At 38.8% G+C, this 12,763-nt stretch overlaps 1 protein-coding gene across 1 annotated transcript; it reads left to right on the top strand.

Annotated features, from left to right (window-relative positions):
• The first annotated feature begins 11,943 nt into the window (after positions 1–11,943).
• On the top strand, positions 11,944–12,432 carry LOC147452450 (uncharacterized). The gene has a single exon (XM_086518946.1). The coding sequence runs from the start codon at positions 11,944–11,946 to the stop codon at positions 12,430–12,432; it is 489 nt and encodes a 162-aa protein (XP_086375072.1).
• The last annotated feature ends 331 nt before the right edge of the window (positions 12,433–12,763 follow it).

Below are 12,763 nucleotides of genomic sequence, written 5' to 3'. Positions count from 1 at the left end.
CTCTCACATGTTGCCTTTAGGATCCAATAACTCATCAAACATATCCGTAAATGTGCTCATTGTTAAGCTCACTACAATAAATTAAAAACAATCCCTAAAATAGTTTAAAAAATACATGGCCCTATAATTAGAATAGCTACTAGAGTAGATGGCTAAAATTTTTATATTAAGTGGTACAAAAGGAATAAAAATGCTAAAATTAGTAGAAATAACCATGTTCTCTATACACTAAATAGTTACTAGAGTAGATGACTAATTTTTTAGTAGTATGCTAGTACAAAAGTGACTAAGATATTAATTTTTGTTTAAAAATATTTATTAAAAAATGCAAAGACTATAGATAGGTAGAGGGAGGTGGTTTGTCCCCCCCCCCCCCCCCCCCCCCCCCCAATACCTTGGATACTTTTGTACACATTTGAAAAGGCCATGTGGTAATAGTCACGGTAATAGCTGGTGCCTAAAAAAAATGAGAAAGCAGAGTATGCCGCATATTTGCAGCATACCCTGCTTACACTTTTCCTTGCCATTTCACCTGCACCCTATTCTATCTCTCCCTATTCTATCTTTCCCCGGTCTCTCTCTCTCTCTCTCTCTCTCTCTCTCTCTCTCTCTCTCTCTCTCTCTCTCTCTCTCACACACACACACACACACACACAAAACTATTTTGGACCGCTTTTGAAGGCGTTTTTGTAGAGGGGGGCTTATGGCAAAGTACTTTGAATGCTCATCCTAGTTGTCAACCGCATCTACAAGTCAAGGTAAATACATAACCCACCTGTTTTTGCCTATTGTATTCTACTATACACATGCACACACACACACACACACACACACACACACACACACACACACACACACACACACACACACACACACACACACACACACATAAAGATCAAAGCAAGAAGAGATATAGAAAGTTTACGTACCTCGTCTATTAGTTTGTATGATTAAATTAGGATTAGGGTTTATGGTTTTTTTTTGTAGGCTGTAATCTCCGTGCAATCGTTGTAAATTTTGAAAATAACATTTTGTTTGTAAATGGATATACTTGTAGATTAAGTTTGTTTGAGATTGCATAAAATAGTTAAAGATTATTTAAATAGAAAAAAGAATGATTGAAGTTGAAAAAAAGAAAGATTAGACTAAAAAAAAGAATATAGTAAAAAAAAGAGTAGAATGGAGAGAGAAAAGTGGAGAGAGAAATAAGTAAGAGAGAGAAGGAGAGGGAGATTAGAGAGAGAAAGAGGAATTATAAAAAGCATGGGCCTACTTTCCTTCCATTATAGGCCCCCACGCCACCCTATTCCACTCCTTGTTCATTCGAGCATCCTCGACAGTCCACAACTACTCACCACACTTTTTCTGGAAGTGTGTGTTGATGTTCATCTTAGGGCAGCAAGTGTTAGGAGAGTCGAAGCGGCAGGGTCTTGCGGCTTCACTTGTTTTTGGTTGGAAGGGGAGGGGGGGGGAAGGAATTCCCCTCTTTTAGCGCGTACCACCCTAGACATAGAGAATGAGGATACCGATGCACCCATGCCAGACATTCATTGGCGCTATTACAAAGTAAAGTATGGCGGTGAAGTGGACTTTGGTACAACACAGGGCATGGCATTTTGATGCCATCTTCAGATTCTTATACACTCGATATATAAGATGTGTTTTATAAAGTTCATAGAGCAATAGCTCAATCATGCACGGTACATTGAGGAAGCATTGCATGCTCGATTTCCAAATGCTCCCAATGAGCGTTTTTAGCACACTGGTTGAAGGGCTACATTTAAACATTTTTGAACAACAAGCAATCAATTAGTGTACAGTGCACAATGACCAACTAAGTCAAAAATCTAGATATGAGATATAGCAGAGGCAATATGGCAGATGGGAAGTGGAAGTGGGCCATGTAGGAAAAGGATGAACAAGCTGCAATGGGCTCATCCTATAGACAACATCAAGAATTAGCTCAGGCCAGACAGACTCCCACACAATATGGTTCAAGGGGCAAAGCAGCTTGGAAGGACAAATATGTAAGTTTTTTTAAAATAAAGCCTAAACTTTTCAAAATAAGATTTTAGTTTATATGAATTACTTTTGTTATTGCTAACTTAGAAAAATATCACTCTGAGTCGTTTGACCAAAGAGATGGTCAATTATTGCGAGCAGTACACAGAACTCAATACTTGGCGATGGTTGCTACCATCACATCTCTTACGAGAAATTCAATTCAACAATCAGATCTGTACAGGAAAAAATAAAAAAAAATCATATTGTGTTAGTTGTATTGAGTTATTCATTTGTTTAACTTGGTTTTTGTTAATGTAGAGTCACGGTGATCAAACGTATGAACATATGGACAACGACGTGGAGGAGGAGGACTTGGACAGATATAAACTTATTGTAGTCCTCTCTTACAATCTAAATATGGCACAAGAAAAACTCTACGAGCATATGTATATAATACAACTGAACTAAAATTTCTATTTTATTTGTAAATTTTTTGAAAATTATTGGTCTTTTACACTTTAAATTGCCAAGGTAAGGTATATTCAAACTGTATTGTTTATTTTTTTCAAACTGCAATTGATGTTTCAATTGTTTTATGCAGGTCAAAATATAAAGGTGGTCATTTGGGCCACCCAAAGATGGGTGGCCCAAATGAGCACCTTTACTTTTGAATAGGTGCATAGCAGTAATAGACATCGCAATATACACGATAATAGTCAGAGGTACATACCCGCAACTATTATCGCGCATATTGCTAGCAAACCATTACCGTGTCTATCATCGCTTCTCTTACCACCAACACAATGTTTTGTCTCTCCTTTTTCATTTGTTATTCCGTGGTAATAAGGGCGGTTACAAATTTTTATCTTATAGTGAGTAGATATTGGAGCTATATATGGCTCACTCTACTCAACATGGTATCATATATATATATATATATATACATATATATGTCTATGTATGTATCTTGTCCTCAATATGAAGAATCTTGTGGAGTGTGCATGGTGTGTCTCTTCTCTCTCTCTCTCTCTCTCTCTCTCTCTCTCTCTCTCTCTCACATACACACACACACATTCTTTCTCTTTACATCTCAACACTAGAGAGATGGTCAAGTATTGAGAGATACACACAAAGTTTGATATTTGGGGAGGGTTTTTGGAAAACCATCATATCTCTCGCGAGCAATTTGACTCAGCATTCGAAGCTCTACAAGTGGTAAGTGTACACAATGAGTATTGTAATAATAGCTAATTTGGGTTATTGATTTATCTTTTTTTTTTGTATTGGTGCATGTAGAGTCAAAGAAACCGACCGTATGTAGTTGAGGATGATGAAGAGGATTAGGATTGATAGACATTTTTATGTACTCTTCTACAAGTACAAATGTGGCACAAAAAACATTGATGTTTTGTATAAAAAACTCACTTGAAAATTTGACTCTTTTTGTAATTTTTTTAAGCATTGTTATTTTTTGCCTCAATTTATAAAGGTAAGGAATGAGTTGTAATTTCAAAGTTTATTCTAATTTCTTTGTTCACTTTTAAAAATTCAATTGATATTTCATATGTTTTATGCATCTTTATTTTTGAAAAGTCGTATGGCGATAATATACGCGGTAATGAGCATAATAATATACACAATAATAGTCAGATATATTATCGTGTCTATTATTGTGCATATTATCGATAAACCATCATTGTGTCCATTTCTATCGCTATGACCGTCCACAAAAAATTCTCTTTCTATTTTCTTTTGTTAAACTGTGGAAATGTTGGCGATTCTGTTTAGGCTCTTATAGTGCATGTACTTACCCATCATCGAGCACCTATCAAGCCACCAATTATGAATACCTTTCAAAAGCACCTCCGTAGGTGGATCATCAAGGAAAACATTCATGAATCCTCATGATGCCTTGAATGTACAAAACCATTTACAAAGATTATACTACAAGAGGTCACTTAAATTCCGGTGCCAAATTACCGGCGTCAATGGCGGGCATCGGTATATGTGTAGGTAACTATGGATGGAGATGAAGTTTTTAGAAAATTCCATTTTTAATTTTCCGAGCATGTTTTGTTGTGTCTTCCGACGCTTGTAGGAATGCACTTTTCGACGACTTTACGAATACATTTTCCGACACCTGCACCGCTACCTATATCGACGGACCCTACAAAAACTGAAACCGACGGGCTTTCCCTGCGCATTTCTCTTCTTCTTGCGCCTTTTCTCTTGCTCTCTTCCTCCTTACCTCTTACAGATTTGGTGCGAAACAAGTTGTCGGAGGTGTTAATCTTGCTCGTGGACTACTCCATAGCACTAAGGTGAGGTTGTTTTCAAGTTTACTTGTAGGTTTAGGGCTTAGGATTTAAGATGGTGTGTGTGTGTGTGTGTGTGCATTTTTGCAGGTTCGAGGACGTTTACAACACCTTTTCTTGCTCAAATAGGCCGCATGTGAGTGCTTGAACTTTTAATGCATTTTAAATTTATTTGTATATTCATAAAAGAAAATTTCATGCTTTAAACTTTCAATGCTTTAAAAGAAATTATGGTTTTTGTTGTGAAATTTTGTTTTGAATTATGAAAAAAGTTCATTTTGGTTTATGAAAAAATCTTGTTTTGAAGAAATTTCATTTTAAACTATGTCGTTTTTGAAATTATGCGATCGATGAGGTTTAGGTTTTAGGTTTTGACTAGGTTTAGTTTAGGTTATAGGTTAGGTTAGGGTATATCTAGGTTATATGTAAAGTTATAAGCTAAGCTATATGTTAAATTACGCTAGGTTAGGTTAGGTTAGCTTAGCTTATAGGACATTAATTAATTAGGTTAGATTATAGATTAGGTTTAGGTTAAAGGTTAAATTAAGTTATAAGTTAGGTTAGATTATAGGTTGTACGAAAAAAGGTAGGTTATGTTATATGTTAAGTTAACTCATGTTTAGGTTATAAATGGACAATGTGTTCGGACAGTTAGAACTTATATACTTTTATGTTAATCTAAACACTTATCGGTGAAACATCCAAACACGACCATCTACCAGTGTCTAAACCATAACCCTCTAACCCTATTGGCAAATTGAAATGACCAAGCACTACACTAATTGGATTTGGAGCGACCAAATCAAAAGTTGCGAAACCTAAGCGAAACTACATAGCCTACCCTAACGCTCCAAATATAGTAATGTATCAGCGGCCAAAACAAAAGTCACTAATCGAAAGATGATAACCCTTAGCCACTATCCCTAAGCAGACTAAATGGCCAAACGATATCCTAATATATTCTAGAGCACTTTACCTTAGCGGCTATACATAGTGTGTCCTAATCGTCCGAACACATTACGCGTGCTCCATCAATTAGTGGCCAAACCAGAATCCATAGAACCCTAAGCAGCTAGCCCTAAGAAGATTGAAATGAAAAAATAATACACTAATCCAATTTGGAGTGGCCAAACCTAGGCAACTTTACATAGCGCACCCTAACACTCCAAAATACGGCCATCTATTAGCGGCTAAAGCAACACTATTCCTAAGATGCTAACCCTAGGTCGCTAGCCCTAAGCGGCCTGAAATGGCTAATTGTTATCCTAATCCAGTTTGGAGCAGCCCAACCTAAGTGGCTTTACTTACCATACCATAAGTTCTAACTGTTCAAACACAACATCCATCTATTAGCGGCCAAATGAAGATGACTTGTGTACTTCTAAAAACGCAAACGGACTTCGATTAGGTTAGGTTATAGGTTAGGTTATGTTAGGTTTAGGTTACAAGTTATGTTAGATTATAAGCTAGGTTAGAACTAGCGACAAATAGTAGAAAAAATGCAAACAGATGTCGAAGATGACTCGTGTACTTCAAAAAACGCAAACGAACAGACTTTGATTAGGTTAGCCTATAGGTTATAGGTGAGGCTTTCTAATCACTGAGCAAAAAAAATCGAGCGAAGGCACATTCCGAGCAAGTTCGGGGGTAAATTTGCACAAGAGCAACAATTGTGAAAGAAAATAATTATCCCATGCATGTTATTTTTAGTACCACAAATTCATGAACCGATGGATGGACACAAAGTTAGATTTCAGAATTATTCATAAAATTTATAAAATTGTATACTCGACACATAGCGTAGCGCAATTCTAGGTAATCCTCTCCAACATAGTCCACCAAAAATTTGGCATGTACATCTCCCAAAAAAGTCGACACATGAACTACATAACCTATGATGCTATTCGAGAACCTCCCAAAGCTTGGAACAACTCTACTTTTGTAAGTGCAGATTGATGCACAAGCTCATGGGCAATGGAGTCCAAACCCAATATTCTAAAAAACACAAAGTAGATGTGCTTGCAAGGCACGTATGCTACACGTTTGCTATCACGTCTTTGAAAATCCTCACACGAGCATCGAGGGAAGTCTGCAAGTGTGACAGCATACGTAAGACCTTTCTCCACTGACCCAGTTGTACTAACATGAAACACATGTGATACATTGGGGACCACGATTACCTCCCTTACTAATTTGGCTGCCATTGTTCTTCCTTGCGCAATCCTATCTTGAAAATCTCTTGTAAGTTTTGATCTCCATCTAACAAGTTTTCCATCCCTATATTTTGGATGAAATGAACTCGGTGTGCTAACACATGTTCTAACATTGCGGCTGCACTCAGCATTTGCAAGTGCTTCTTTAAGAACAAACCCATTGTTCAATAACATTTCAACTTCAGATGGTTGCAGATTAGTGCCCTCTACCACAATCCAAGTCCAAGGTGCAGGTCCTGGAGGACCAACAATCAGGTCATCCACATTCCAGGTATGAGTGTTACTACTGTTGCAGAACCATACAAACCCCTCGACAATGCCTCCCGAATTGGATCCTCTTGCAGGATATTTTTGCCTTCCCCAAAAGCTTGGTGCAGGAACTCCGTGTTTCACTCAAGGTGCCATTTCATTAATAAACCTCCCACATCTTGTACTATGATCTGCAAGAACACCGAAGCATGTCATTTTTCTCCCAGGCTCAGTACGCCTAATTGCCCACACAGTCCGAGACACTTTTTTCTCCAACCACATAAGGGGAGTTGTGGAATCCTGGTTCTGCCTACGTAGCCCATTCGCCGTTGTGACTGTCACATACTCAGGTATGTGACTGTCATCTTCTAGTATTTCATTAGGGTCCTCCAATATTGGTCTAGATCTTCGAACACTCTTTTCCCTCATTGAATCTCTGTTTGTCTCAGGACTTGGCATGCGCATCTCCTGCAAAGAAGAATGTGCTAGGTCTATAAGCTTCTTACCTGACCCACCAGCAGCTTGCTAACTCATAAACCTTGCAGCCAAATCTGTCACCCCTGGTCCAGTGCATGTGTTAATCCCTTTAAGGTATGCATTGTACCTAACAATCTGCAACACAGCTAGAGCCATATCTTCACATGTTGATTCATACAAAACAATACTAGACTTGTATCCAATAGCTACACACATGCTTGCATGTTTTACCTCAGCAAGATTGGCTCTTGGCACAAAAGCACCTGCTACATCTTGACAAACAAATCTATCTCCCCAGTGAGGGACTCTTACATCCCACCAAGACCACCATGTCTCTAATGATGGAATCTCTGACTCAATGGCATGCCCAGCCCGCCAAAATTGTCTAAGCTCCTCTTTACAAACATTTGCAGCATTCTCTGTGGAGGCATGCATCCACTGTCGGCATTTAAGTTTGTGCTCTTCTTGGTAAGAGGGACGTATACACTTTGAAGTATGCCTAACCAAACTTTGCTCCCAATGGAACACACATGATCTTTCTTTTTCAGGCATTTTCTTATTTGCACCGCCAAAGTAAACAGTACGAACAGCAATCCAATTTGCATTAGCTTCATCTGCCATGAAACCTCTAAACTCTGGTTTCTCAAATCCCAGATCCATCACCACCTTGTTAAGCATTCTCCAAAACTCCATCTGTGCATGTTTATTTTCCACTGTAAATTCACATATTGCAAATGTTAAAAGTTCTCGAACATATGGATCATATACATGTGCTGACATAGTAGGCCATCCATCCACTCTATGCACATGGTCAAAGTGCACCCACATATCCTGCAAGTTACCTCCGGGACGCATACGATTCACCAAGTCCACCCCACTACCAGGACCCATTGTAGACATTTTGAAAACGTGAGGTTGTTGCTTGGCTTCTAACTGACTTGGAAATAGAACACTATGCAGGTATGGGTATCGGCTATTGCTCTTTAATTTCAATATGGACTCAAATCCCATTGAAGTGATACCTTTGGCTTTTTTGGTTGTTTTCAAACTCTGTTGCACACGACGCTTATTAGAGAGTGGAGTCACAGTGTCAAGGAACCTAGCAAATTCATCTTCGGCTAAGGGAGTATTCTTAGAGGAACTTAGGCCCATGAGACTATCCATTACAATTTCTTCTATTGTTACTCTCTCCAACTGTTTGGCTGTAGTCAAAGGATCTAAAGCCGCCCGTACAAGCAAAGATCTGGAAATTAAATAACTTTGTCTGTAGCTCTACTTTTTCCCTCGGCCACTGGATGCTTGTGATAACCAAGATGAATTGCACATCTAGTCACAATTTCCTTTTCAATTGGGATGCAGTAATAAATGACTGCAGCACAAGTATTTACACATTCTGGCATCTGATGACAATGGACACACAGAAGCTTGCCAAATTCAGCTCCAATTAATCCCCGTTGAGGTGCTCATGACAATCATCCCTTCCACTGACTCTCATTTGGAAGTTTTGTTCTCAATTGATAACTACAATCAAGATTAACACATCGCAAATGGCCACAACATCTACTAAAGCGCACAACACCTTTGAACAAATCACTACTGCATGTCACATATTCCATCCAGGAATGCCCATCAAAATGTTGTTTCGTACCGTTCATACTTGAGCTTTCACCTTGTGGTGGCAGCTCAAAAGCAACATACCCATCATATTGACATGGGATCTCCGACACTTGCATAACATTCTGAACTTGACTCAAGGCCACTAAAAGGTTTGTTTGTAATGGTAGGGTTCTGATTATGTCAATAACACTCGCACATGGACGCCCCAAGTCGGTACTTTGCTCTTTGATAACTATAGGTAAATTTTTTGAACCAACAACATTAGGAAATAAATCAGCGGTGGCAAGAATCTTGTAGAACTGTGAAACTTTGTGGTCAAGGGTGTAAATTGGCTCACCAACATTGTTCTTTCCACGTTGAAGATGACCATTATCTCCAAACAATGTTAGGGGACACAGAGAAAAATGTCCACTTGGGATATCAAAATGTTGTTTTAGAGTGTCAACCTTGATCTCTTGAAACCGACTGTCAAATAGCAGAACAAGCTTTTGACCTCGTTGGGGTCCGTAGATTGTAATGTGTCTGCTCATTGCTAACAGAAGATATGTCTTGTAAGATACATATGTAAAGTATGTCACGCAGGCCCAATAGATAGAATATATGTAGATTAAAGTAAGAAAAATACTCGCCACTATAAAAGGTATTATTTCAAATAATTAATAATGTCATAAATATTACAGGCGGCGTTTGTTTTTGATATGAGCACAAAAAAATTCTGTAATGATAATCATCTTTGGTAATAGAGTCGTTGTCAGTGTCTTCATGTCTCAACCAGGTCAAGAAAAAAACATAAGTCCTAACCAAATAAGGACACACTTGAAATTCCCCCTATTTTTTGTCAAAATTTGAAGCTTATGCCGGTAATTACACAAACCTGTGAAAATTTCACGGTTTTCTTCAAGGCAAGCTCAAAACTTAACTGGGATTGTAGGATTTCAACCGGTTAAAATACACTGGACCTCGGTTTTCTTTTTAACAAAACGGGTCTCGTGAATAGGTCTATATAAAATATTTTCCTCTGACGCGTGAAAATAAAGACAAAGTGATTATTGTCCTCGATAAATACTTATCAATCTTACTCGATCTTTTTTCAATCGAGGCAAGCTCATCATTGTATTGTGTATGGTCAGGTGGACGGATTGTCCTATTGGACACACCTTGTGTTGTGTGAAACCTCCACAAAAACGTCTAAACCTAGCAAAGGCATACTTCCTTGCTGCGCATCTCGTCATGGCTAAGCAGGGTTTATTGTGTGTGTGTGTGAGAGAGAGAGAGAGAGAGAGAGAGAGAGAGAGAGAGAGAGAGAGAGAGAGAGAGAGAGAGAGAGAGTGAGAGAGAGAGAGAGCGCCATTCTGTGACAGAATGGAGTTGGCAATACTCTTCAAGCTCTAAGAGAGAGAGAGAAGCTGAAGTCATTTCGAATATTTCAAGCCGTCCGCCGATGGCCCAGGCAAGTATTCCTAGTCTCTGCACAAGTAATTTCCCTGCTGCAAGCATTCCGCGCCGGCGCGGAAGGGTTCTAGCAATGATCCAGGGCTGGGGCACGCTGCGTAGCAAAGGCCGGTTTTAGGGTCTGCAGCTCTCAGCATTTCTTGCAGAAAACTTTCCGCGCAGCATTTCTTGCAGCAAATTATTTAGCCATTCTTGCTCTTTCTTGCAGCAAATGATCCGCGCTGCAACCATTTTCAACCAGGAAGTTTCTTGCTACAACCAGTCCACGCCGCCACGGAATGGTTACAGCAGGAAACCACAAGCGGGCCTCCGCACGATTTTCAACTCTCAATAAAGCTCTGCGCACGCTTTTTTTGAAAATAATGGTATTACCTAATTATTAAAGCCTTGCTTAAGCTTGACTATTGAAATTTTATATGGTAAGGGTTGCATTTGAGAGAGATTCATGCAATTAGGGCCGCAGGTGAGAGAGAGAGTCATGCAGCTAAGGCCGCAGGTGAGAGATCCATGCAATTCTACTCTATTAAGCTATTGCCGGCCGCGGCATGCCCAAAACTACAAGCTTCATAACTGGTTCCCTACTGCAACCATTCCGCGCCGGCGCGGAATGGTTGCAGCAACGAACCGGTTAGTCTGATGCAAGATGTAGAGCAGCAGCGGAAATGCTCTGGAAGGTTTTTTTCCATAAGTTATTGATATATTGTTATGTGACACAATACTCTATGTAATGCAGAGTTCAAGCAGGACTCACTCTTACCGCTTGCGTTCCCCCTCTTGACCAAGGATCAGACCTCAGAATGCCGCCACGACGCCGACCAACCAATTGCAGGTCGGTTTTTTTTCTAATTTTTCTTTTTAAAAATCATGCAAAAAAAGGCCCCTCATTCGCCCTTGAAGCTGGATAGCTGTCGGAACTGTTCCGCGTCGGCGCGGAACAATTCCGACAGCTATCCAGCTTCAAGGGCGAGTGAGGGGCCTTTTTTTTGCATGATTTTTTTAATAAAAATTTACCATAACTACGAAAATTCCATTGTATCTATTTTGGCTAGGTTATTCAAATATTGTCCAAAATTTGTCATGTAATTGGTCACACATATTTCGATAAATTTGAAGGGCATTTTGAAAAAAATGACCTAATTTTTGGGGTGCTTTGCAAGATTTTGAAATTAGAGGGATATTTGATAAATTTTCCTCTTTTTTAAGTAAAGCAAAAGTTCTCGACTATGTTTTTGTATGATTATACATTCTCTTTGGTTGTCAAATATTGATATCTATTCTAGTGTCGACAATTGATGTAAATGTCATGATTTTGCCAAAAAGCAAATTGTTATGAGCAATTGTTAATCAAATCCAGTTTATACTAGGAAGTTGACATTCTTAAATTTGGTTATTTAATCTTGTTTGAAAGCTTTGAATTGATTTAAGGTGTGCCTTATTGGGTGACATTGTGGATTTAATAGGAAAATGGTCCTACTTGGCTATACCTCAAACAAATAATAGTTCATTATGATTGTTTAGGTAAAAGTTATTTTGAAAGGGTTATTAACTATTTTATGTGAAAATATGTCTGTAGTCCTCCAATTGAGAGATGTTCTCGTCGAAAAGGAAAAGGACCTATGGCTATTGATCCAATTTGTAGTGATCAAGTGAGCTCTGTGGCAATCGCAGAGGACTTTGATGACAATGATAATATTGGTGATGAGAGTGAAAGTACTGACATTGGCTTAGGGTCAATGAATGAAGTTGATGCTCAAATAGCTAGACAAGAGGCAGCTTTGGAATTGGTTCCATTTCATATTGCACCTGAGGTTGCATCATCTGCTGATTTTGAAGATGATAGTCATTTGCATATGGATAGAGGAGAGGACATTCTCAAAACCACAAGGGTTTTTAGTTGTTTTGAGTGTCCAATAGTGCCTTTGTGTAGACTCATTCCATATGCTCGCGTCTGTGGCCTTAGATCGGACGTTTCTGGATTAAAAGCTACATTTGCCAGAGAGGGTTACATAAAGGAAAAAGGTGCCTTTATTGTTTCATTGCAAACATGTCAAAAGGAACAAACATTGTTGAGAGGTAATCATTACTATTTTGGAGTGATTTTGTGAATTGGTCTTTTTTGTTTTTCTTTTAATTGTTTGACATTTTCTAGAGTCTTGTTTCTTTTTTAAATAGCAGATATTGTTGACACTTGGGACCCTATTTGGAAAGACATAAATAAAGATTATGAAGAGGAGTTAGCTTTGCAGCCTCAACTAGAGTCACTACGTGGTAGAATGTTCTATGTGTGGGAAGGAAATCACAGGACAGTAGCATGGCAAGCAGCAATTAGAGAAATGTTTTCCAATAGCAGAGAGAAGCATTGTAGGGTCTTGTGTACGATTATCGACCCTACAAAGGTTTCCGAAATAGCATTATTGACGAGCTTGCAACGCATGA

This window comes from Adiantum capillus-veneris, chromosome 8 (genome assembly GCF_014529385.1).
Source record: "Adiantum capillus-veneris isolate H3 chromosome 8, ASM1452938v2, whole genome shotgun sequence".
NCBI classification, from domain to species: Eukaryota; Viridiplantae; Streptophyta; class Polypodiopsida; order Polypodiales; family Pteridaceae; genus Adiantum; species Adiantum capillus-veneris.
Note: the sequence above shows the minus strand (reverse complement) of the source record. Positions and strands in the feature narration are given on the sequence as shown.